Genomic DNA, 26,940 nt, shown 5'->3' with positions numbered 1-26,940 from the left:
CACTGAGCCACCCAGGCGTCCTGCTTTTCAAGGTTCTTGCCCTGTTCCACCTTCCTGCCAATCTGGACCTCCATATTTTGTGCAGAGGCAGTACATACTTCCTCAGCCTGCCAGTGTCAGCTGGGGCCCTTCAGGCCTATGGAGGACCAGCACTCACCTGCCGCACTCACCTGCTCCATCATCTGGCTGTTGAGCTCAAAACCCCACCACTATTTCTTCAGCAGCACTTTTAATCTGGTGACAGTTAGCTCTGGAATGGCTGCCTGATTCCATTCCTCAGCTTGTCAGCCCTCTCGGGCGTCTCTTATGGGATGATACCTAACATTTACCTAACATTTAATCCACTTACCTAACAGCTGCACCCCGGCAAGGACGCTCACTCTTCTCCACCTCAGCCTTCAAAGGAAGTAGGTGCATTTGTGTTGGCTTGCATTGGAAATGGGGGGACCCCCACGTACCCCCACAGGCTGCTCCTGACACCAGGCTTCTCCTGAACTTTTCACCGCACAGGTCCCTGGGTGAATCATCCTGTGTGGGACAGGCTTATGCGGCATGCACTCATCAGCCAGCCTTGTGTGTCCAGGGCCCGACAAGCCAGTGCAATTCTGACCTCCCCCAAGAAAGTGTATGATCTCTTGAAAGGAGGGAGCACAGCCCTCAAAATTGTTCCGTAGTCGCAGATTTCCACGTTTGGACTGACTGCATGCTGGAGGTGCGGACTTGCACAGCAATCAGCACTGCCGGCTGTCTTACTGGAGGGTACCCAGCGAGTCTGTGGAGCCCCATACTGGCAAGGCCCCGCAGCTTCCTCTGGCTCTGCCTTTGGGGGCAGTAGGTGCATTTGGAGAGAGTAAGTTTTGGAATTAGGCAGATATGAGGTGCTCCAAGTAGCCAGCTCCTAGGACAGGGCCTCTCCCTAGAGCTGTCCTATTTCAGCTCCCTGGCTGCCTGGATCCGGCCAGCTTGGGCACACACAGCACACAGCCCTCAGCCTGCAGAGGCCAGCCTCTGGAAACCCACAGGTCTGTGGAATCGGGACCAGTTTGAACCATCGGCATACCTCCCGGGGAGAGAGATATACCCCCTGAAAATCTCTCTCAAGCAGCACCTTCAGATTCACAGGAATCAGACCCCCCTGGACTGGCTTCCTGAACAGCCCCGGGTCTCCCTTCTTGAATTTGGGCCGGACAGTTCCTCACCCTCTGCCGCCTCTTCCAATCACCTCGGCTTCTGGTCCGTCTTGTCTGATATGGGTATGGCTACACCACGTCTCTGCTGGTTGCTGTCTGGATGGAGGATCTTTTCCACCCTCTCCCTGTGACCCTCTCTGTGTCACTGGGTCTCAAGCTCCTGTAGACAGCATGCAGCTGGATCTTGCCTCAAACCATTCTGCCAAGCTCTGTCTTTAACTGGAGACATCCGCTCATTTGCAGGAGAAGTAACTTCTCCTGCAAATGAGAAGTAAGGACTCCCTTCAGTCATTTCCTTTGTGTTTTCTGTATATCTTAACCTTCTCTGCACTGAGTCCAGATCTATTTCCGACCTTGGAAACGTATGGACGAATCAAAATGGTGCCGCTGTCATTTCTTAGCATTCTTTAGTACTTCGTGCAGAGATTTTCAGACGCAGAACAGTGACCAGCCAACAGCACATTGCAAGAGTCCCAAAGTCCTCGGCTATTTAACGAAACGGACCGTGACAACAAAGTAAGGCAGCCCAGGACTTGCACGTCCTTGATGAGGACATAATCAGCAGCCAGTGATTCAAACAAACCAAATGCAAGTTTGTTTTTGCGCTTTTCATGTTTACTCCTTTTTTACGGTTTCGTTTATTCATTGGACGGAGAGAGCGAGAGAGGGAGCACAAGCAGGGGGATGGGAGAGGGAGACGCAGACTCCCCACGGAGCAGGGGCCGGATGCGGGGCTCGATCTCAGGACCCCGGGACCAGGACCGGCGCCGAAGGCAGACGCTTCACCGACTGAGCCCCCCGGGCGCCCCTCAGGTTTACTTTTTGGTCTGCTTCGTAAAGCCACTGATAATTGAGGCCAGTACAGGATTTCTAAATATTTTGGTAAAGAAACAAAAAAGGGCCACACAACTTTGCCACAAATTTCCACGCCAACAAGGAAGACGCGACCCAGCCGCATCGACGCGCGCCCCCTCGCGCGGCAGCCCGGCGGGAGGCCCGCCACGCACTCCCCACAAGCCGGACGTCCCGGCGCAAGGGCGCGCACCTGCCGCGCTCCGTCCCGGCACCGCGCTAGCCAGCCCGCGCCGCGGAGGGGGTCCTTCAGGCCTCGGGCCGGGCAGCCCTGCTCCGGGTCCTCGCGCGGTTGCGTAGCAGCTGCGAGGACGCGGAGCGAGGCGGAAGCGGCGAGCCGCGCAGAGGGAGCCCCGGCTGGCGGGTGGGGTCCGAGGCGAGATCGGGGCGGAGCGGGGCTGGGGTGGGGTCGGAGCGGGGCTGGGGTGGGGTCGGGGCGGGGTCGGGAGAAGGGCGCCCACTGGGGAACGGCTGGCCACCTGGGGAGTCCGGGGTCGTACCTCGTTTCCCGCAGGTGACGGCCCAGCCTCGGGATCTGCCGTCCTTGGGCCCTGGGCGGGAGAAGGACGGGTCAGTGGGTTCCCGCAGCGGTGCCGGGGGTGGGGCGCGGCGAGGACAGAGACAGCCGTTGAAGATCGTGGAGCCTGGAGTTACAGGTCTGGGTTTGGCTTTGGAACAGGTCACTCTGCTCCGGGGGGTCGTGGAAGGGACAGCCCCTCGCTGTGCTCACCAAGCATGTCACTTCCCAGGTGAGGGCACCTGGGTAAACCGGGCTCAGTCCCTGCCTGAGCGGTGGTACAGCCAGGGTCCTGCTTGCATTTCCCACCCCGACGGTGCGCACACGCGGTCCTAGCTCTTGCCGCAGTAGGCTCGGCCAGCATCGTGTCCTTTCCTCTGAACCCAGCACAAGGTCTGAGAATGGTGCCTGCTCAGTGGGAGCCTGAAGGCATCATTTCTGTGTGCCTCACTGGCTCAGAATCTGTGTATTGCCCACTCTTAGTACAGGGTGAAAAGTTGTCTTTGGCAGTGAGGAGAGAAGAACAGAGCTAGAGGTGATGTCACACCTAGGTGTTGGCATTGCGTGATGTCTTGGACAGACGAGGAACGTAAGGACTGATGTTTGGGTGGGCAAGAATTAAGTATTTGGTTTTTTACATGTTATTTGTCCCTGTGTGGCAGAACCTACTAGTCCAAGTCTGGTGGACAGCTGCCTGAGTCTGCCGCCAAGGGAAGCAGTCTCAGTGGAGGTACAGGTCTGGCGCCATCCATAGTTAGGAGATACTTGAAACTAGCAGAGACTGAAGTAACCCTAGAAAAGAGGGTCTGGAGAATGCCCACACTGAGAGAGAAAGAGGAGCTATTGACTGCAGCAGGATGAAAAATGAAGGGGAGGTGGAGGCTTGAGGTAGGTGATCAGGAATGCACATTAGATGTTTTTGGCTGTGTAATCTGTCATTCAGTAGTAAGAGCTTAGGCCTGCAGAGCACTGTCTCTGTCTCACAGTGATTGGGTTTTGGGGGTTTTTTTTTGGGGGGGGGGGTTGGTCCAGTTTTACTGGTGAGAAAGGTTGCCCATGTGCGACTTGTGAAATAGTCTTTCCAGGTGGGAGTGGGAGGTGTGGCCCTGACCAGAGAGCTGCGGTAAAGACATGACACAGAGTAAACCACCCAAAGAGGATTTGGATGGGGACAAGAGTACACCTCCACAGTTCAGCAAGTGGCACCCAGGTTGGTAGTGAATAGAGAAGGATGGACGTGTGTCCTTGGCCCTTTATCTCATCAGCTTCTCTCTCCTGTCCAGGAAGAAGAAAATGTAGATTTGGTTGAGGAAACTTCTCATCTCTTTAACAGTAGTCTCCTCTTAATCTTCCCAGACAACGACAAGTCCCCACACCCACATACCTCCCCGGCGCTGAACAGCCAGGAGCCAATGGCCAGCGACAAAGCCAAACCCTATGAGCTCAACCAAGACAAATATGATGCTGATGAAAACGTGAAGATCATCTGCCTAGGGGACAGCGCTGTGGGCAAGTCCAAGTATGTTGGGAGATGAGGGAAGAAGGACCAGGCCCACAGCAGGTTGGGCTGGCCTAGGGGACAGTGCTGTGGGCAAGTCCAAGTATATTGGGAGATGAGGGAAGAAGGACCAGGCCCACAGCAGGTCAGGCTGGCACAGAGGAGCATGACTTCTACAGGGTTGATAAGGGAGTAGTCTTGGCTGGAACCTAGGTGTGTGGCGGGGAATAAGGGGGATCATAGCAGCTGTGTGTGTTGGAGAATGGGGAGCAAGTCATAAGGACTGAGTAAATAGAGCTCTTTCCAGGAGCCTGGGCAGCAGATATGGGACGGGTCACCCAGGAGACTACTGTAGCAGTGCAGGGTGAGGCGGTGAGAGCTGAGGGACCCTGCATGTTCTGTGTGGGCAGAGAGTCTGCAAGTGGGAATGGAGACCGATGACAGATTGATTAGAGGTGGTACAGATGCCTTCTTGGAGGAGCTCCCCGAGATGAAGCAGAATGGAAGGAAATGAGGACTGACTGTGGTCAGCCTGGAGATTGGCTGACTCTTAACTGACCCCACTGCCCATGTGCACAGTTTGGGACTCCACACCTGGAGGGTTGAAGGGGGCTCTGCAGTGCTGGCAGATCCTACATGTCCCTTTCTGCCTTCACCGCAGGAGGGTAGACCAGACACCTTGAGTCCTGTCTCCTGGTGCTCCAGATGTGCCTTGTCTCCAAGCTTCATTGTTGGCTCCAGGGGCTTTGTGGGGTCTGAGGCCGTCTTTGTGGGTTCACACTCTCTCCACCCCACCCCGTGTGCACACAGTGCTCATCTGGGTTAGGGTTCCACTGTCGCTTTGACCATCCTCAGCAATGTGTGCGTACAATGAAAATGAGGGTGAGTGTTGTAGTTTGGGGAGACTGCACAGTAAGGAACACCCGCTATGTGCCAGCCAAGTGTAGTGTTTCCCAGCAAACAGGGAGCAGAAATGGCAGGAAGATGAAGAGCGGGCGAGGGCTTCAGAGAGCATAGCTCAGTGTGAGGCCGAAGGTGGCCTGCCTGCTTCCTCAGCACTGCCCAGCTCCAGGTTCAGTGTTGGTTTCTTACAAGCCTCGCTTAGGACAACAAAAAGTAGGAGTCCAGGAGATCAGCAGGACTTCCAGGAGGACGCAACATTGGCCTCTACAGCCACAGTGTCTGGAAGACATGCGGGCCTGCAGGCAGATGCACCCGGCTTCTCTGAGGGGCTCTCCTTTCTCACGCAGCACGTTCATGCCTCTTGATTCCACTTCTTTGCATCTGTGTTTCTGGCCCCTCAGCCTCTGTGGGCCTAATGACCTAGCTCTCTCACTGCCTTCACGCCTGCACATATCCCCTTCCTGAGTCGGCTACTACTGCAACCCCTAACAAGCTCTGACCTGGCCAGCTCATGATCTGATTGTCTAGCCTGGGTCCACTTTAAGAGGCCTTAACTCTACAAGTGCTGAGTACTACCAGGGTCAGACCCTGCTCTCGGTGATCAGGAAGAGCCCGTCTCTGTGTGCGCACTTACAACCATGTCACTTGGAGACCCTGCCAGTCCTCCAAACATTTTCTTCATGTCTTCTCTACCCTCAGGGCATTGCTGACCAGTCCTGAGAGGAACCCATGCTCCCACTGTAGCTTCTCCTTCTGCAGCTCAAGGAGTCATCTTCCCCTTGGGGACAGGGGTGCTTCAGGCTATTTTGGGCCTTGCCTTTCTTTTGTGTGTATGTGGTTTTTTTAGAAGATTTTTTATTTATTTGAGAGAAAGAAAGCACAAGCAGGGGAGAGGCAGAGGGAGAAGCAGGCTCCCCGCTGAGCAGGGAGCCCCATGCAGGACTCGATCCCAGGGTCCTGGGATCATGACCTGAGCTGAAGACAGACGCTTCACCGACTGAGCCACCTAGGCGCCCCTTGGGCTTTACCTTTCTTTAGGATTTCTTTGGAGCCAGATGCTCCCTCCATCTAATGACAAATGTGGCCTTTCCTTCTCCACTCTTTAAGAGAGGTTAGCTGCAGACATGGTTTGCCCCTGACTCAACCACTGAAGCTTCTGGCCTCCATTTTTGGGGGGAGAAGAGTAACAAGGCTTTCCTCACAGTGCTTTCTAAGGGACTAGCCCAAGGTTTGACACATGGTAGGTCTTCAGTGGGTCTTAGTTTTATCTTCACATCTGCCACTAGTTTGACCTGATGAAGAAAATGAATAAATACAAATCCTTGTTCAGAAACAGAATGGTTAGCTCCAGACGCATTGCCTTTTTCGGGTGATAAGATGTCATTTTCCCCCTTGAGCACCGTCCACCATTATGCAAAGAGGGCAGAGATGCACACCTTCTAGGGCCACATGGTGTGAGCACAGACTGGAGTCAAATAGGGGAGATTAGTGAGCGGAAACTGCACAGTCTGACCCCTGTCACCTGCCTTGTTCCCCCGAGGCCAGGAGGGAACGGGCTGGATTCCTGGTGGAAGGGGCCTCCTGAGAGGTGTCTGGCCCCTGTGATACTTCACAAGCTTCTGGGACAGGAGCGTAGGGACAGTCACTTGTTCACTGCCCGCTGTGATGAGCCAAGTCTCTCAAGCTCTGCTGTCCTCCGCATCGTGAGCATGTGCTGTCTCAAAGCAGGTCTAGACTCGGCTCTGTCTCTGGGCCCCTGTGCCTCTGGCGGCCATGATGGCCCTGGGAGGGTTTCCTGCTTCTGTGTAAGACGCTGGTGCATTTTCTTTATAATACGGATGCTGTTTCTGTTCAGTTGTAAACAGAATCTACCATCCTTCTGCAAGGGAAGCTACAGTTTTAAATCTTAGAAATATAAAATCATGGCTATAATGTATTCAATTTATAGACAGATATAGAGTAGCCCTTAATATGTGGGGGAAAGTGCAGCTGTCACCTCAGGACAGTGGTTAGGGCAGGCCCGTTTGTGAAGGTGACATCTGAGCCAAGGTCTGAAGAAAGCAAGGGAACAAGTCATGTGTGGGGAGGAACGTTTCAGCTGGAGGGACTGGCTAGTGGCTGGAACAGAGGGAGCAACAGGAAGGCAACGGGAGAGGAGTCGAGGTGGGGCTTGGGATCTGAGGAGGCTTTGAATGGAAAGAAATGGAAAAATATGGGATGGTTTAAGCAGAGGAGTGACCAAGTCTGAATAATTTTTTAACTGGATGACTGACCAAGTTCAGAATAGGTGTTCCTCTCAATCATCAATAGATCAAGCAGAGAAAAAAGTAGTAAGGAGACATTTTGACAGCACATTTATCAAGGCTGATTTTTCATAGAGATTATATAAGACTTTCTAAGATGATGACTAATTCTGAGGAGCACCTTCTCACTTACTGGTGCTCATTGGTCATTGGAAATCCTCCTTTGTGAAATGTCTCTTTAAGACAGGAGCTCATTTTTATTGGATTGTTTGTCTTTTTATTATTGACTTGTGGGAATATCTTCAGACATTCTGAACCTTCTTCCAGTCTGCAGCTTTTTACTCTTACTGGTGTATTTTGATGAACAGAAACACTTAATTTTAATAAGTTGAACTGTTAAAAAGTTAGTTAAAGAAAATGTTTGAGATATAATATCTAAGATTGCGGTGGTGTACGTACGACAGGATGATTTCACACACGTGTGTATTGCGAAGTGATCGCCACAGTGAGGTTTGCTGGCACATCCATTGCCTCACAGTTTTCTTGTTTTGGTGTGTGATAAAAGGCCTGAAGAGTTACTCTCGTAGCAGCTTGCAAGTACATGACGCAGTATTGTTCATTGTGGTCACCACGCTGGGCACGGAATCATCAGAACTTGCCTGTCTTATAACTACAAGTGTACCCTTTGACCAACACCTCCTATTCCTCTGTGCCATGGAATAGGACTCAGCCCTTTAGAAAGAAGCAAATCTTGCAACAGCATGGCTGGGTCTTGAGGGCGTTGTTCTAGTGAAATAAGTCAGAGAAAGGCGAATGCTGTATGATCTCACATATATGTGGAATCTTATTTAAAAAAAAAAAAAAGATGCAAGCTCATAGATACAACAGATTGGTGGCTGCCAGAGGTGGTGGGTAGGGGTTGGGGAAGGAGGTCACAAGGCACAAGCTTCCAGTTTAAAATAAATAAGTCCTAGGGATGTGATGTATGAACCTGGTGACTATAGTTGGGAACACTGTACTGCAATCTGGAAGCTCTCATCACAAGAAAAAATTCTGTAGCTATGTGTGCTGATGGATGTTAACTAGGCTTATCTTGGTGATCATTTCACAGTTTGAAAAAAGTCTTGGGGCGCCTGGGTGGCTCAGTCATTGAGCGTCTGCCTTTGGCTCAGGTCGTGATCCCACGGTCCTGGGATCAAATCCCGCATTGGGCTCCCTGCTCAGCGGGAGGCCTGCTTCCTCCTCTCCCACTCCCCCTGCCTGTGCTCCCTCTCTCGCCGTGTCTCTCTCTGTCAAAGAAATAAATAAAATCTTTTAAAAAGGAAAAGAAAAGAAAGAAGTCTTTAACTCATTTTGAGTTAATTTTTGGTGAATGGTATAAGACAGAGATCCAATTTCATTCTTTTGTATGTGGATTTCTAGTTTTCTTAGCACCATTTATTGAAGAGACCATCCTTTTTCCATTGTGTGTTCTTGGTTCCATAGTCAAATATTTGGCCGCGTACGTGTGGGCTTATTTCTGGGCTCTCTATTCTGTTCCATTGGTCTATGTCTCTCTTCTTATGGGAGAATCATGAAGATTTGATCTTATATTTTCTTCTAAAAGTTTTATAGTTTCAGCTCTTAAAGTTTAGGTCTTTGATCCATTTCATGTTAACTTTTGTATATTGGTATGAGGGAAGGGGCCCACCTTCATCCGTCAGCAGGGGAACATCCAGTTTTCCCAGCATCATTTCTTCCCATTGAATGGTCTTCGGCACCCTTCTCAGAAATTAATTGACCATATATGTGAGGGTTTCTTTCTGAGCTGTGGTCTGTACATCCATATTTATGCCAATACCATACTGTTTTGATTATTATAGCTTTGAATGAAGTCTTGACCTCAGGGAAATGTGAGTTCCTCAAGTTTGTTATTCTTTCACAGAATAATTTTGGGTACTTGGGATCCCTTGAAGTTCCATATGAATTTTGAGATGTGTTCTTTTATTTCTGCGAAAATGTCTTGGGATTCAGATAGGGATTGCATGGAATCTGTGCATTGCTTTGGGTTGAGTTATCTACCTCGCAACAGTAAGCCTTCAAACCCATGAACAGTGTCTTCCCACTTATTTAAGTCCTGTTCAGTGTCTTTTAGTTTTACTGTACAAGTGTTACGTCTTCTTGGTTAGATTCCCTTTTCATGTTGCTCGTTGCCAGTGCATAGATGTACAGTTTAGTTTTGTGTGTGGATTTTATATCTTGCAACTTTGCTGAATTTATTACCTCTGTTACTTTTTTGTGGATTCTCTCGTTTTCTGTGTATAAAATTATGTTATCTTTGAAGAGAAATAATTTTACTTCCATCTTTCCAATTTGGATGCCTTCTGTTTGCTTTTCTTGCCCAGGTGCTTACGTTGAGGGCTTCTTGTAGCTGACGCACGGAGTTAAGAGTATACAGGTCCCTGATGAATGAAGGACATAAGGGTCAGCAGGTAGTCCCCTCAGCATCTGAGCACCCACTTTGGGGAAGTGAAAACCCTGGGGTTGTTTTGACTGAGGGCACTCTCCGTATACCCACACAAAGGAAGTCAAGTCCCAAGATTTATCACATACAAGTCCCAGAAGTGGGAGTGAAATGAGCCAAGGGAAGAGCCGTCCTCCATTCCGGGTCACACTATTTGCATGCTGAAATCTAAGTGGTTATTTATTTTATTTTTTTAGTGTACTTATTTCTTTAAGTAGACTTCATGCCCAGCATAGGGCTTGAACTCACGATCCTGAGAGTAAGAGTCACATGCTCTACTGACTGAGCCAACCAGGCACGCCCCCTAAGTGGTTATTTTAAAACGTGCCAGGGAAAAGCGATGTGGGAGCTTGGGGTGGGCATTCTAGGCTCGGGTTGTTATTGGAACATCCAGCGGGATTGTCATGCTTGTCAGGCACCTGAGGGCCAGGCTTTCATTCTTTCACAACTGAGTATGAGGTTGATTGTGTTTTTTCATATATGGCCTTTATCCTTTTGAGGAAATTACCTTCTGTTGCTAGTTCATCGAGTGTTTTTGTCATGGGATGGTATGGGTTTTGTCAAATGCTTTTTGTGCATTTATTGAGATAAATATGTGGGGTTTTCCTTTCGGTCTATTAATATAATACACTTGATTAGTTTTCTTAAATTGAACCACCCTTAAATTCCAAGAGAAATCTCCCTTGGTCATGGTGTATAGGCCTCTTAATATGAATTTGGTTTGCTATTATTGTGTTGAGGATTTTGACATCTATATTTGGAGATACAGTTTCCTTGTAGGGCATTGTCTGCCTTTGGAATCAGGGTAATGTTGGCTTCATGGAAAGAATTAGGAAATGTTCCCTCCTCTTCAGTTTTTTGGACAAATTTGACAAGCATTGGCGTTAGTTCATTAAATGCTTGGTAGAACTCTCCAGGGAAGCAACCCAGTCCTGGGCTTTTCTTTATGGGAGGTTATTCATTGCTCCTTACTTGGTGTTGATCTGTTCATACTTCCTTCTACGTCTTCAACCCGCTTGGTGGCTTGTGTATTCACGGAGATGTGTGCACTTCCTCTAGATTGTCCAGTCTGTCGGCACACCCTTGTTCACGGTGCCCTCTTACAATGTGCTTTGTTTCTGCAGAATGGACATGAATGTCCACAGTCTCAGTTCTGATTTTGATCATTTGTGTCTTCTCTCTCTGCCCTCGGCCTGCCTAAGGCTTGTTGATTTGTTGATCTTTTCAGAGAGCTAATTTTTTATCTCACTGATGTTCTCCCTTGTCTTTCTATCCTCATTTCGTTTATCTCCACTAAAGTCTTCATTACTGCCTCCCTCTAGCAAGCTCGTGTTTAGTTCGCTCTTTTCTGTCTAGTACCTTAAGATGTACATATCAGTTGTTGATTTGAGATATTTCTTCATGTTTAAGGTATTTGCTCATAGCTATAGTATTTGCTTTTGGCACATCTTTGGTTTCATCCTTAAGTTCTGGTTTGTTGTGTTTTCATTTTCATCCATCTCAAGGCATCTTCTAATTGTCCTTGTAATTTCGTCTTTGACCCATTGGTTGTTTAATATTGTGTTGTTTAATTAACATACATTTGCGAATGTTCTGGTTTTCCTTCTGTTATATATTTCTGGTGTCACTCCATTTTATTGGAAAAGATACTTTGTATGATCTCAGTCTTTTTTAATTTTATTAAGACTTGCTTTATGGTCTCACCTATGTTCACTTGAGTAGAGCATGTCCTCTGCTGCCGTCGGGTGCAGCGTTCTCTGTACTTAGCGTAGGTCCCGCTGGCTGTAGTGTTGTGCACGTCCTTGGCTTCCCTGTTGGTCTGGCTCTGGTTCTACCCGTTACTGACGGTGGGGTTGGAAATCTCAGCAAGTTCAGTGTTTACTTCCTTTCTTCTGGGACTCTGTTTCAGGTGCGTATATGTTTATAGCTTTTATATATTCTTGCTAGATTGAAACTTTTATCACTGTGTACGATCCTCCTTTCTCTCCTAACTTGTGACTGAAAGTTTATTTTGTCTGACTAAGCAGAGCTGCTCCAGCTCCTTTTGGACACTGTTTGCATGGATTATCTCGCTCTCTTATTTTCAGGTTTTTTGTGACATTGTGTCTCCAGGGAGGCCGTCACAGCAGCTCGTGAGTGGATCAAGTGCTGTGATGTATTTTGCCCGTCTCTCACTTGTAATGGGAGAATTTTATCCACTGACGCTTGAAACAACAATAATTATCAGTAAAGAAGGGCTTATTTCTGCCATTTAGCTATTTGTTTTTCTGTCTTTTTTTCGTCATTACTTCACTGCTGCCTATTTGTTTTCTGATTTTTTGAAGTGTGCTATTTTCGTTCTCTTCTTCGTGTTTTATGTAATTCTTCAATTGTTTCCTAGTGGTTATCTTAGAGATTACAGCTACAGTCTTAGACTTACAAAACAGCCTGTTTGCGTTACACAGGGCTGTTGTAACAGCACACTCGTGCCCAGAGAGCTCTTCCCCACACCTCTGTCTTGTCTCGGCACAGACTGCGTCTTCATACATTAAGTGCTTGTGAACGTAGATTTAGAATTACTGCTTTGTGTGTTTGCTTTTTAAGTCATGCAGGAGAAAGGGGAATTACAAACCAAAAGTACAAGAGTACTGGCTTTTATCTGTATCTGTGTAGCTACCTTTACTGAAGATCTTTATTTTTTCATTCAGCTTCAAATTACCATCTAATATCCTTTCATTTTAACCTAAAAGAGACTCACTTTAGCATTTCTTATAGGGCAGGTCCACTGGTAATGAACCTTGTCAACTATGTTTATCTGGGAATGTCTTAACTTCATTCTTGAAGGATCATTTGCTGGATGTAGAAATCCTGGTTGACAGCTTTTTAAATATGTCATCCCACTGCCTTCTGACTTTAGAGGTGTCTGAGGAGAAAGTGGCTGTTTGTCTTACTGAGGATTGTAGCTTTAGGTTTCAACAGTTTGCCTGTGATGCGTCTCAGTGTGGGTCTCTGGCTTTATCCTGCTTGGAGTTTATTGTTTGCGAGGTGTGTGTACTCATGTAATGATGTGTGCAGACATCAAGTTTGGGAAGTTGGTTTTGGGGTTTTTTTTTAAGATTTATTTATTTGAGAGAGAGAAAGCCTGTGTGCATGTGGGGGGGGGCGGGGAGCAGGGAAATGGGCAGAACGGGGAGGAGAGGGACAGCCCACTCCACACTGAGCACAGAGCATGATGCAGGGCTCGATCTCATAACCCTGAGATCATGACCTGAGCTGAAATCAAGAACTGGATGCTCAATTGACTGAGCCATCCAGATACCCTAAGTTTGGGAAATTAGTAGGCATTATTTTTTCAAATCTCTCTTTTCTTTATGATGTATATACTAGTATGCTTTATGTTGTCCCACAACTTCCTTAGGCCCTGTTCCTTTTCATTCTTTTTTTTTTTTCTCTTGCTTCTCCGACTGGGTAATTTCAATTGCCTTATTTCAAGTTTGCTGATTCTTTCTTCTGCTCAAGTATGTTGTTGAAAACCCTCTAGTGAGGGTTTGGTTTGGTTTGGTTTCTTCATTATAATTAATGTGCTTTCCAGTTCCAGAAGTGTTGTTGGGTTCCTTTTCATAATTTCTATCTCTTTATTAATATTCTCATTTTGTTCATATATCATTTCCTGATTTACTTTAATTCTTCATCCATGAATTCCTTTAGTTCTTTGAGTACATTTAAGATAATTCCAGTGTCTGTGTTTCTTCTGGGATTATTTCTGTCCAATTCTTTTTTTGTGAGAATAGCCCATATATTCTCATTTCTTTGTTTGCTTTGGCATTTTTTTTTTAAGAGAATTAGGCATTCTGAGTATTTTAGTATGGTAACTTTAGAAATCAGGTCCTCCCACTTCTCAGGGATTGCTGATTTCTGCTTGTTTGGGACTAGGTTTATCTATTTATAACTTTTCCAAACTATTTTTGCAAAGTGTGCATTCCTTGTTGTGTGTGGTCACTGATGTTATCTGTGATGTTATCTGTGATATCTGTGATGATGTTCTGTTATCTGTGGTCCAACCACAGTGACCTGACAAGATTTCCTTATGTTTCTGGCTCCAAAAAAGGAAAGAAAAGCAAAGGTATTCCTGGCCCTTGAAATCTCCGGCAGATGCCAGCAAGGGAACCCTGCAGCCTGAAAGAGCTAAGACCTAACTGTGCAAAATCTGCCACCCAGACTTTTTGAGGGCAACGCTAGCCTGACCCTTGCAGCACAGATCATGAGGTCAGTGCAGCGGGCCTGAGGAGTGGCTGGTGGCCGCTGCTTGGCCTGTGCTGCTCTTCCAGCTGGGCTCAGCACTCTGCTTTTACGTATGCCCTCCTGTGTGCTGTGTCCAGGCAGGTTCCAGAGTTCAGAAATGGTTGATTCTGATCCATTCTTCCAGTTTACTGGATAGATCAGTTGGGGGCTGACCCCCTGTACTTCCTGCTCCACCATTGCATTAAACAGCCTGAAGATTCATTTTTTCCCAGACAGATATTCAGCTGCTTGGACACCACTAATTGATGAAACAGTTCTCAACCCCACCGAGTCACAGTGACGCCTTTGTTCTAAATGCAGGGGTTACACATGTGGCTGAGTCTGTTTTGAGGGCTTCCTTGTTGTCTGTCTTCATCTGCTCCAGTGTACGCTCCGTGAACACAGGGATCTCCATCTGGTTTGCCCGGTGTCATGGCACCTGGCATAGTGTCTGGCCAGTGGTAAGCACTCAGTAAATTTGTTTTAACTAGTTTGTGCTAGTTACTTGTCTATTCACAGCAGAACATTTATGATGTTATCATTTTTATGATATTAAACCCAATACTGAGGTGAATATTTTCACACCTACCATCTTGGGTACACTTTGGCCTGGGGGGAAATGGCCTAGTTTTAGGGCTAGTTCAAACTTTAAGATACCCAAATGGCTCTCCAAAACAGTTCTGTCACATTTACACTGCTTCCAGCACAGTATAAGAGTTTCTGTCGCTCTACAAAATCCCCAACATTCCGTATCCTATGACTTTCTGAATTTTGCCAGTCTGTATTAAAATGATCAAATCACTGAATTTAAACATTGAGCATCTTTTCATAGATCTGTTACCTGTTCATCTGTTCATATTCTTAGTACACAGGTTGTTTGTGTGTTCTCGTAACAGCCATTTATATTTTCTTTATATTCTTGTCGTTGTTGGCATTACATATATCTTCTCCCTGTCTGTGCGGTTTTTGTTTGCTTTTTTTCCCTTAACTTTTCATTTTGAAAACGAAATGTTGCAAATACAGAGTATAGAGAGAGCTTGTGCACCCGTCCCCCAGCTGCCCCAGTGATCATATCTTAGGTAGCTATAGAACAGCATCAAAATCAGGACATCGCCATTGGTTCAGTGCATGCATAATTCTGTGTCATTCTATCACATGTGCAGATTTCTGTGACTGTCATTGGAATCAAGATACCAAACTTCAGTCATGCTACCCATTTTAGTCACCCCCACCCCACCTCACTTCCCACCACCACTAACCCCTGTAACCACCAATCTTTTCTCCATCTCTATAATCCTGTTCTCCTGGCAACATTGTAAAAGTACAATTACACAATCTGTGACCTTCTCCACTCCACAGAGCAGTGCCCTTAAGACCCATCCAGGTTGTTGCACTATCAATACTTTGTTCCTTTTTGTTGCTGAGTAGCATTCCATAGTGTAGATGGCCACAGTATGGTCTTCTAGACTGTTCCAGTCACCTGTTAAGTGGCATTTCAGTTGATTCTGGGTCTTGGCTATTACACATGAAACTGCTGTGAACATGTGTGTGGGTTTTTGCATGGACATGAGTTTTAATTTTGTGGGTTGATCATACAGTGAGTATATATTTCATTTGTTAAGAAACTCAATCCAGGGGCACCTGGATGGCTCAGTCGTTAAGCGTCTGCCTTCAGCTCAGGTCTTGATTCCAGGTTCCTGGGATCAACCCCTACATCAGGCTCCTTGCTCTACGGAAGGCCTGCTTCTCCCTTTCCCACTCCCTCTGCTTGTCTTCCCTCTCTCCTTCCTGTCTCTCTCTGTCCAATAAATAAATAAAATCTTTTAAAAAAGAAAAAGAGAAACTGATTTGTTTTCTAGGGTGTCTGTTTTCCCAGCAGCAGTATATGAAAGATGTGATTTTCCTGTACCTTTGCCAACATTTAGTGTTGTTACTATTTTTTATCCTAGCCATTGTGACAGGCGTGGTCTTGGTTTCTATTTCCCTGGTGCTTGGTGGCGTGGAATGGAACACCTTCTTCTGGGCTTATTGGCCATGTGTACAGTCCTCTTTGGTTAAACGTCTCTTCATGTCTTCTGCACATTTTCTTACTGGTTTTTTTTTTTTTTTTTTTTTTTTTTTTTAACTATAGAGTTTTGGTAATTCTTTATTTTCCCAGAAACTGGTCTTTGTTGAATCTGCTATCCGCAGACATGTCCTTCCCAACTAGGGCTTGTCTTCCCGCTGTCTTATTACAGGCTTTCTCATAAAGCAGAAGGTTTCACTTCTCATGAAGTCTGTTTGCCACTTGTTTGTTTTATGGGTCATGCTTTTGATTTACCAGAGTCATGGACTTTGATCTTCACCAAGCCCTGACTTCTAAGGATCTTTTTCCTATGTTTTCTTCTAAAAGTTTTATATTTTTACATTTTATACTTAAGTCTGTGATCAGTTTTGAACTACCTTTTGTTTAAGGTGTGAGGGTTTAGGGTGAAGGTTTGTTTTTTCCTTACAAGTACTCAGTTGGCATCACTCGTTGAAGAGGCTGTCGTTCCTCCATCGAATCGCTTTCGCACCTTTGCTAAAAATCAGTTGGCTCTACTTCTGTGAGGCTGTTTCTGGATTCTTTCTTTTGTTCCATTCGTCTATGTGTCTGTCCCTCCACCAGCACCACACAGTCTTGACTAAGGGAGCCATAATAAGTCTTAAGATTGGTTAGAATGATTCTTCCCACTTTATTCTTTTTCAAGTTTGTTTTAGCTTTTTTAAAGCTGTGTTGCCTGTCTACATAAATTGTTCATAATCTTGACAATACCTGTAAAACCTCTTGCTAAAATTTTAGTGGACATTGCATTAAACCTGTATATCACTTTTGGGAGAATCGACATCATGTTTATATTGAGTTTTCCAGTCTATTAACATGGTATGTCTCTCCATTTATTCAGATCTTCTTTAATATTTTTCACCAGTATTTTACACTTTTCAGTGTACTAGTTCCCCTCTGTTCCTGTTTCTTTCTTTGTCTATTTTATCTTGAACGGGCGTTATATTTTTCAGATGTATTTTCCCCATCGATTGACATGACCCTGTGACTTTTCTTCTTTAGCCGGTTACTGCGGGAGAAGACCTTGATTGACTTTCAAGTACTGACCTAGCCTTGCACCCCTGAAATAAACCATACTTGGTCACGATGTACATCTTCTTGTTACGCATTCCCAAATTCTATTTGCTAATATTTTGTTAATGCTCTGTGTCTATATTCATGAAAGATATTGGTCTATAGAGTTGTTTTTCTGTACTATCTTTTGATATTGGGATAAACTGACTTCATAAAACAAATTGCCTCCACTTCTCTGGTGGAGGTTGTACAAAATTGATATTAATTCTTACAGTGTTTGGTAGAAATCTACCCTAAAACTATCTGGGCTTAGAGATTTATAGTTCTAGGACTATTCAAATGATCTGTTTATTATTAGGTTAGTTTCGCTTATTTGTGCTTTTATGAATTGGCCCATTTTTTAAAATTTTTGTATCTTCATTTATTTCAAGCACATTGTAGTTGTTCATTTTTTTTTTAAGATTTATTTATTTATTAGAGAGCATGCATGCTCACAGTGGGGGGTGGGGGGGCAGAGAGAGCAAGAGAGAAACTCCAAGCAGATTTGCGCTGAGCACAGAGCCCAGTGCGGGGCTTGATGTCACGACCCTGAGATCACAGCCCGAGCCGAAACCAAGAGTCGGCCATGTAACCAGCTGCGTCACCCAGGTGCCCCATACTCGTTTGCTTATGACAGCGGCTTTTAAAACTTCTACTAAGGACACCTAGGGGGCTCAGTTGGTGAAACAACTGCCTTTGGCTCAGGTCATGATCCCAGAGTCCTGGGATCGAGTCCCATATCAGGCTCCCAGCTCCATAGGGAGTCTGCTTCTCCCTTTGACCTCTCCCTCTCATGCTTTCTCACTCTCTCTCTCTCTCAAATGAATAAATAAAATCTTTAAAAAAAAAAAAAAAAACTTCTATTGATTGTCTTTTTTCATTCATTTTAAGATCTTCCTGATTCTAAACAGTAAATGATTTTTGGTTTATACTTGGACATTTTGAATATCCTGTTATGAGACTCTGGATCTTATTCAACCCTTCTGTTTTGTCTGGCTTCCTGTGGCATTGCTTCAGCAGAAGGGGCAGAGGCAACACTGTGGTCTCCAGGGGCCCCATGCAGTGGGGGCAGGGGTCTCATCGCCATCTGGCAGGGTGGAAAGTTCTAGCTCCCTGTTTGGCCTTCTTTGACCCCAGTGCATCTTGGTAATGTTGTTGAGGCACCTCATTATGTCCTCAAAGAGTGGGAGTCTAAACTCTCCACGCAGGCTACTGTTTCTCCTGTGGTGTTTGCATGGTGGCTGTAGTCCAAATGTTTTTTGTCCTAGGCTCTGGGTATACAGCAATCAACTAAAATTTCATAAACTTCTTTCGTGGGCCTCCCGTCCTAGTTGAGAGAAATAGACTGTCAGTAAGTAAAATACGGACTGTCTCTGTTGTGATTACGCTCAGGGCAGAGATAGAGTACAAGGAGAGCTAGACCTTGCCTATCACAAATAAAATCATCAGGGAGGGTGTCATTGCTCAGGTGACATTTGAGCGAAGCCCTGAAGGACCTGCAGAACGTTAGGGAAATGGTTTTCGGGTGAAAGGCCAGCCTCCCTGGCATCAGTTTCGCATGAAGAAGCAGGGGTAAGGGTGTTTGTCAGCACCTCGCAGATGCGGAGACGGTGGTCCAGGAGCCGCACGTGTACTGCCGTACACACGTGTATGACGTCGGCTGTTTTATCATGAGAGTGTTAATTCTGATTCCATGTTCCAGGCTTGGAGGATGGGGTGATGCCACTAACTGGATAATTCAGGGACAGGGACAGGGTTAGTGGGTTAAAGAAACTCACTTTTAGATTTATTGAGTTTATGGTTCACACAGACTTCTCCAGTGTAGACACATGGCAAAGCTCCAAAGATAGGTTTCTGTTTCTTCAGCTCATAGCAGTGACCAGTTGCTGGTGGTCATTACAAGTGTGCGTCCTGTCTGGCTGTGTCTGCCCTGGAAGGTGGAGTCCCTGCCCTCAGGCAAAGCAGCTGTGGGTGCTGGATGGGTGTTACAGCTAAAGGGGGCCAGGGCCTTAAGGGGAGCCAGGAAGAGGATAGGTGGGCAGTTCCTGGGCATTGTCCTAAAAGGCAGCTCCATGGCTGTGGAGTGAATGGGGGAGGGGAGCCACAGGTGGCCCTACGTTGTTAGCCTGGATAGGGTGATGCCTTGGGGTACGGAGGAGGGGGCTTGGAGCGGGTGCCTGACCACCTTGCGCGCTGTCCTTGCAGACTCATGGAGAGGTTTCTCATGGATGGATTGTATCCTTCAAGGTGTGCGGAGCCCTTGTCCTGTGACCCTTCCCCCTCCTGCCCCCTCAGCCTCACTGTGCGCCACTTAGCTGCTGAGGTCCGGGGAGGGGTAGGCGAGTGAGTGCCCGGGGTCCGTCCATGCTCGCGTCTCGCCCGCGGCCCGCACAGGATGGGCGCTGCGTACTTTGGAGCTTCCTGACGTCTGCATTTGCTTTCTATCAGGAAGAGAGTAGGATGGCTGTAGCTCCAGCTTTTGTGCCTGGATTCAAAGTCCACCTCCTCCTCCTCATGAGCCCTGGTAGCCTCTCCGACCTCAAAACTTGGGCTGACATTTCACACTTCTCTGGTGGGAATGAACTTGGTAAAACAGGGCCTGCGCCCTCCTCCCGTGGATTGTCCGCACTGGGTTTGGAGGGAGACACTCCCTGGCAGCCAGGATAGTTTTAAAAAGCTTCCCGGGTGGATCTACGGAGAACCGTGGCAGGAAGACCCTCCTCCCTGCCCTGGGTGCTGCCCCCCCCACCCCCAGGAGCTCAGTAGATCTCGCTTCACCTCATACCACGTGCCCCTTCGCCCCCGCCCGCCCGCTCCTCCGGCTTCCTGGTTAAACCGCCCCGCCCCTCGCAGCCTCGGGAAGTCTCGTTCCCCAGGATTTTGTCGGGGTTTCACACACAGGCCGTTCATGAACAGCTTGTCAGCTGTCTGGCTTCTGGAGGCCTTTTTCCTGGAAGGGTCACGTGCTGCCTAAGTCTGCGTCTCCTCTTGGGCCTGTGGGAGCCCCATCCATAAAGGGACTAGGGCAGCCTACATGATACTGTTGGTGACGGCTTCTCTGTAAAATTCCACTCTGTGTTGTCCCCGGTACTTAGACGGCCAGGACACACCCCAGCGTCGCCTGCCCCTCGCCTTCCCAGGGAGTTTGTGCCCATGATGTTTGAAGCTGATCCTCTGTCTGCAACATTCATTCAGTTTAAAATGTGAAGAATCCAGAAAGAAAAGGAGAGGGCCAGTTTCATCTTGCGGTGTCCCACCCCAAGCACCTTCCCTGCCTGCCTTTTGTTCATCTCTGTTCCTTAACCTGAATGCAGTCGGCCACAGCAGCTGTCCACGTACGCCCTGACCCTGTACAAGCACACAGCCACAGTGGATGGCAAGACAGTCCTTGTGGGTAAGCAGCACCAGACCGGGCCATGGACTCTCGAGGGAGAGGAGAGGGGAGGGGAGAGAAGTCCATGGGAGAGAGGCAGGAAGGAAGTGAGACCTCAGCAGAGAGCAGGGGTGGTAGGGAGGACCCTGGGATCCTGGAGCCCAGGGAACAGGGGAGGAGGTGCACAAGGCCTCGGTCCAGCTCTCTGACCTGGTATTCTAATCAACCAGTGGAAAGAAATAACAGTTGTGGTCTGAGTATTACCTTCCACAAAAGGTTTTGACTTTCTGTGACGTCACCGCCTCCTGCTTGGCTAGGCCACGCATCCTGCCTGGCTGTGTCTACCATCGGTGGCCAGCACACATGGGAAGTCAGCGTAGTTCAACCTTGAAGGGCTCTGCATCTTGGGGGTGGGAGAACTGGGAAACCTGCCTTCTCCCTTTCAGGACTTCCTGTCTGCATGCTCCTTCCTCCTGGCCTGGCCACGTGTGTTTCCCTCTTACTCACTGCCATGCACACACACGTACACAGACCTCCCGTGGCACCCCCAGGTGCATTGTGTCCTGATGACGCACACGTGTGAGCTCTGCGGCCTTTGTTCCTCCCTGTCCTCCCACGTGTTGTGTCCCTGCACACACAGATCTGCACAGAGATGCTCTGTGTGTCCGGGTCTCTCTGCCCTCCAGCTGAACCAGACAGAGTTGTGTTCCTATTGCAGACTTTTGGGACACGGCAGGCCAGGAGCGGTTCCAGAGTATGCACGCCTCCTACTACCACAAGGCCCACGCCTGCATCATGGTATGAGACCCGCCGGGCAGTGGACAAAGGCTCTGTGAAGCTTGTAGGGTGACCCAGCAGTGCTGAGCCCCCCTCACTAAGGCTGGGTACTGGGAGAGAGGGGATCAGGGCAGCCTGGGGAGGTTCCAGATTGAGAACATGCCCGGGTGAGCTTCTCTTCAAGTGGGGCTGGATGAGGGACCCCCATCTAGGGGTGGAGCACCTCCAGGGCCTCTGCATCGGGCTTGGCATCTAAGAGGCAAGGAAAGACCTTCCCTGGTGGGAGCCACCTGTTCCAACACAAGGTCCCCTCGGCCCCATCACCTGGTCCTGCTCCCAAACGAGCCCCTCTCCTCTGTGCTGTCTAAAACACAGTCTTCGGGGGCTCCCCATAGCCGCAGGGTAAAAACTGCCATACGAGGACCTGAGGGAGAGCTAAAGAAGCGCGGGAGAGCTGTGCAAGCCTGTGTGCGTAGGGCCCCTGCCCAGAGCCCTGGCTCCATTCTCCAGCTCCCTATCCCTTAGCACAAAGTCTCTTGACATTTTCCAAATTATAATATTAGTACCTGTAAGAGGACAGAACGAGAAGGCGACTGGGTACGGCACGGGGGGCAGTGCAGGCCAGCAGTCCCAGCTGGAGGCTCACATGGTCAATGCCTCTGACCCTGGAGAAGCAGGAGGGGAGAGCCCAGCCATGTCTGTCCCACTTCTGCACTGGCGTTTGGAGCTCTGCGCTTACCTCCACTCTCTCTATGGGAGGAACACCCCCCCCCCCCCGCCCCGCCTCAGACACCTCTCCATAGGCTCCATTTGGACCCTCCTCTGACGCCTGGGGCTGTCTGTCCTGCTGGCATTCCTTATGCCTTTCAGTGCAGCTGTCTGCTGCATGGGGCCTGGCAGGTAGAAAGTGCTCGCCTTGCGGTGACCATGTGGGATCCGATAGTCCCAGCGGGAGCTCCACTCAGAGACTGGACAGGGCTGCTCCTCGGCCCCGCCAACTGTTCCTCAGCTCACAAAACAAGATCAGACCTGGACAAAAGGTGACTGATGGTGATCGTGGGAGGCAGGCCGGTGTGAAGCAGATTGTGGAAAACTCATTACCAGTGTGATTTATAGGAAGTCTTCATTAGGGATTCAAGACAACGTTGTCATTTGTTGATATGGGGCCTAGGTGTACGGCGGAAGGGCCTCCCAGGCGCACCTCCTGCTGCCTCAGCTGCAACAGCTGCTGCCCCAAACCCCCTGCCATGCAGAGCAGCCCCTGTGCTGGGTGAGACGCATTTACTCCCATGAAGGGAGAGCAGCCATTCCAGCAAGTCCCTGGGCTGTTCTGGATCCACGGCTGTGCTGGGGCCATGTGGGCCTGAAAGCAGGAGGCTGGCCTTTAAGGAGCTCTGGCCAGGGGTTTGAGGGCCCCGTCCCTGCAGCAGTCCTTCCAAGCACGTCAGGACCCCTGGCCTCCCCTGTCCTTAGAGCGAGTCTGCCGTACTTGTGCATGTTGCTATTTTAAAATAGGTAAAAACTATCCACTGTAAAATGCTAATCAAATTACAAGCTACACAATAATAAAAGATAGTCGCTCCAACTCCGGCCAGTGCAGCGAGAGGGACCACTGCGCTGTGCACCCCACCCTGGTGGGTGGGTGGTCACAGAATGGCTCCAGCTTCCCGATCAACCAGAACACACAGACCTGGAGCCTTGAGGCCGAGCAGCTCCTTCCCTTCAGGCATCCAGTTTGCCTCCAGACTGTGGGCGTGAGCCAGCGGCCGCAGGCAGAGGTATACAGGTGGTCCTGACGCGCAGATCCGGCCAGTGAAAACCTGCCACCTCCCCTGTGCAGACCATCATCCAGAAGGTCAGGGCCGCCCTCCGCGGCATCAGGCACATGACCTGCAAGAACAGGGACCAGCCCGATGGGCACGTGGCTGCTGCTTGCGGAATTGGCACCATGCTGAGCGCCCCGACGCCCGTGGTGGGGACGAGGAAGCCCGCTGCCCCACCAAGAGCTCCTGAGCGCCTGCCCCCCACTTCCAAAGTAATAAAGATGTCAACCACCTTCAAATAACAAGAATAGATAAAAATTACTTTTAAAAGGTTTAAGATACAAAATGAACAAGAGATTAAACAAAAGTTTCAAAATTAAAAGTGTATCGATAGTGGGTGCCTGGGGGGCTCAATCAGTTGAGCATCTGACTTGATTTCAGCTCAAGTCATGATCTCAGGGTCATGGGATCGAGCCCCGTGTCAGGCTTATGCTCAGCAAGGAGTCTGCCTGAATTTCTCTTTCCCTCTCCCCTTCCCCCTGCTTGCACTGACTCACTCACTCTCAAAAAAATAAAATCCTTATTTAAAAAAAAAAGGAAATAAAAATAATAATCTTTTAAAAGTACACTGATAGTAACCATGGGAAATCTTGGAGGCATTTAAAGTTATTACAAAGGAATTTTTTTAAGAGATTCATTTAGTTATTTTAGAAAGAGCATGTGCAGGCAGTGGAGAGGGGAAGGGCAGAGGAAGAGGAGGAGAATCTCAAGCGGACCCCCCGCGAAGCATGGAGCCCGACGTGGGGCTCAGTCTCACGAGCCTAAGATCATGACCTAAGCCAAAACCCAAGAGTCGGACACCCAACCAACTGAGCCACCCAGGTACCCCGCATAAGGAATCTCAAGACAAAGTTTGAGTAATACCAGTCATAGACTAAGAAACAAAAGATTTAGAGTTTGCAACAGACTATATTGATTAGTACAATGATACACCCTAGATAACAGATACACCGATGGCAAGATGACAGAAAAGGAGTAAACATTTTAAAGGCACCCTTTGGATCAGGAGGTTCTGGGGGCTTCCCTGGGAAAGGCGTGCCCAGGGCCGCTCAGCGGCTGGTGTGTGTCAGGGGTGGTGGTGCGCAGACCCCGACGGCCTGAGCTATTTTCCATCCTCTGTTCACTGCAGGTGTTCGACGTGCAGAGGAAAGTAACATACAAGAACCTGAGCACCTGGTACACAGAGCTTCGGGAGTTCAGGCCGGAGATCCCATGCATCGTGGTGGCCAATAAAATTGATGGTGGGGCCATCCCTGCATCTGGGTGTCCACGTCCATGGGCAAGCCACCACCACACATTTCCTCTTCCATTCCTGGGGCAGTGAACCTTCAGTGATCTGTCCTCCTTCCCAAAATACAGCCCTTGTTTGCTCTCCATCAGTCTCTATCCAGTAAAGATCCCAACTGAGCCAATCTTTCCTCTTTCCAAGACGTAGATCCCTGTTAAATGAACTTTTTCTAGGACATGTCCTCTGATTGCCCCTCCCTGTCCCACTTTCTGGAATGGTCTCCGGCGACCTCTCCCTTTCCCCTAACGGACAGGCCAATGTCCTACCTTCTCTTTACAGCAGACGTAAAGATGACCCAAAAGAGCTTCAATTTTGCCAGGAAGTTCTCTCTTCCCCTGTATTTTGTCTCAGCTGCTGATGGTACCAATGTCGTGAAGGTAACGGTGGGCTGCAGAGGTTAGGGAAGGCCAAGTACTTAAGGGACCAGGGAAGCTGCGAAGAGAAGGGATGGTGGAGAGGACAGGCGTTGCCGCAGGGGCCGTGAGTGGGCGATCCAGAGTGAGTGGGGATAGGAATGGGTCATGGTTTGTTCTGACAGTAGGGGAGATGATGGGCCTGGGCTTGGCAGAAAAAGTACATTGATCGGGAGGTGAATCGAGGGGTGAACTTGCTGACTTTAGGGGTGGAGTGTTGTGTGGACATATGATGGGGACAGGGCACTGAGACCCACTGCCATGTCTTCCTTCCTGCCGCCGCCACCTGCCCCCAGCTCTTCAATGATGCAATTCGATTAGCTGTGTCTTACAAACACAACTCCCAGGACTTCATGGACGAGGTTTTGCAGGAGCTTGAGGTAGGTCAGGGGGAAGTGTTAGACGGGATCAAGCTTCTCTGCAGAGGGTTGCAGAACGAAATTCAGTAGAGCGGCTCCTGCCGGCCCTTCGGGAAATGCACGCTCATCATGCACGCTCCCCCGGAAGAGTCACACACACACACACACACACACACTCCCCCTGGGGAAGACATAGGTCCAGGCCTCACCTGCAGCCTTGTCCACAGAACTTTGATTTGGAGCAGAAGGAGGAGGAAGTGCCAGACCAAGCGCAGCATGGCAACACTGAGAGCCCCTCCCCTTCCTGAGTCAAAGACGGAAGCCTCGCTCCTCGTGGACTTTGGTGGGGGTGTCCTTCGGAATACCCTCCCATCAGCACCCCTGCAGCTAGGAATTGAAAAATTCTTGCCGGCCGTCTCCTCTACCTCCTGCGAGCCCACCCATTCCGTTTGCCTCCCCGCCTACCATGGCCCATGACTCCTCACCCTTCCACAGTTGTCCTCTCCCCTGTCCTCAGGGACCGGGGTGGGGTCTGCACCAGCAAGCACCCTTGGCTGGTGCGAGACAGGCATAGTAGACCCTGAAGCAGAATTAGAGATCAGTACCCTCAGCTTCCCCAGCTTGTGCAGTGGCTGGGAAGAGCTTTAGGAAACATGCTTTGTGTGTCTCTCCAATAAAAGGAAATTGAGGTATTTTCTCTCCCAGAATTGACCTTGGGGCCTATTCATTTCCTTTCCGCCAAGGGAATGATTTCTAATCCCTGACGGCCACGGTTCCCGCCCCTACAGGTTCAGGGGGCCTCCATCCTTTTTCCTCTTTAGTCTCCCAACCAACTGTTTTTCAGAAATGGTTTTGAGCAGACATCTGTTCCTGTCACAGGACAGGTTTGCCTTTAAAGCCCAGGGAAACAGGTGACGAGTCCTATCACCTTTAGCAGTACTGGGAAGCCTGCCCATGTGGATTCAAAGAACTTCCCTTTACAGCCCCTGTTGCAGCAGATGATGCTTTCCTGCCTTTTTTTAAGGACTGTTGTGAGTCCTGCCCCATGGGTTGGGAGAGGGGCACCTTGCTGCCTCCCCCACTTCTCTCCAGGACTCACGGGTCAGTAGTGTGTTTGTACGATTGCCTCGCCCATCATCATCATCATTTCCAGTGTCTTCATTTGTATAGAAAAGTTCGAATTAACATAAACATTGCATGTATGTGCGTGCTTGTAGGTCTGGATTTCACTGAGCAAAAAGCCCTGGGAGAGCCATGATCATCACCTAGACGAATGAGGGCCCCTGCCTCCACCTGCCGTGTGAGGAGCCCGGTCAGCTCTGCCCTCACGGAGACCACTGCAGTGGGTTTTGGTTTTGGTTTTTAAGATTTTCTCAGAGAGAGCATAAATGGGGGAGAGGGAGGAGCAGGCTCCCCGCTGAGCAAGGTTAGGGCATGGATGCTGAGATCATGACCTGAGCCAAAGGCAGACACAACCAACTGAGCCACCCAGGTGCCCCGGAATTTAGAGTATGAAAAAGAACAAGTATTTATTTGGGAAGAACAAGAAACAAGAACAAAGTTTATCTGCCTTTAAATTGCTAATACTTATAATTTCAACTGAAAATATTTACCTGACCCGGGATTTTGGGGAATGTGCTACCCTGGTGAGGTGGGCTTTTAAAAGCTACCAAAAAGGGGGCGCCTGGGTGGCTCAGTGGGTTAAAGCCTCTGCCTTCGGCTCGAGTCCTGGTCCCAGGGTCCTGGGATCAAGCCCCGCATCGGGCTCTCTGCTCGGCGGGGACCCTGCTTCCCCCTCTCTCTCT

At 48.8% G+C, this 26,940-nt stretch overlaps 1 protein-coding gene across 17 annotated transcripts; it reads left to right on the top strand.

The window, feature by feature from the left end:
• The first annotated feature begins 2,327 nt into the window (after positions 1–2,327).
• On the top strand, positions 2,328–26,484 carry RABL2B (RAB, member of RAS oncogene family like 2B). 17 transcript variants are annotated; one of them, XM_047741410.1, is made up of 10 exons: positions 2,389–2,406; positions 2,722–2,791; positions 3,916–4,078; positions 19,308–19,337; positions 20,417–20,496; positions 21,194–21,273; positions 24,205–24,316; positions 24,643–24,740; positions 25,073–25,156; positions 25,363–25,506. In XM_047741410.1, the coding sequence occupies exons 3-10, from the start codon at positions 3,972–3,974 to the stop codon at positions 25,441–25,443; spliced, it is 672 nt and encodes a 223-aa protein (XP_047597366.1). In that variant the 5' UTR covers positions 2,389–2,406; positions 2,722–2,791; positions 3,916–3,971; the 3' UTR covers positions 25,444–25,506. The 17 variants fall into 17 exon arrangements, with proteins under 17 accessions (XP_047597363.1, XP_047597362.1, XP_047597372.1 ...); XM_047741418.1 differs by lacking the exon at positions 2,389–2,406 and adding an exon at positions 2,458–2,612 and having other exon boundaries at positions 3,843–4,078; XM_047741407.1 differs by lacking the exon at positions 2,722–2,791 and having other exon boundaries at positions 2,328–2,406.
• The last annotated feature ends 456 nt before the right edge of the window (positions 26,485–26,940 follow it).

Source organism: Lutra lutra, chromosome 8 (genome assembly GCF_902655055.1).
Source record: "Lutra lutra chromosome 8, mLutLut1.2, whole genome shotgun sequence".
Lineage (NCBI taxonomy): Eukaryota > Metazoa > Chordata > Mammalia > Carnivora > Mustelidae > Lutra > Lutra lutra.
Note: the sequence above shows the minus strand (reverse complement) of the source record. Positions and strands in the feature narration are given on the sequence as shown.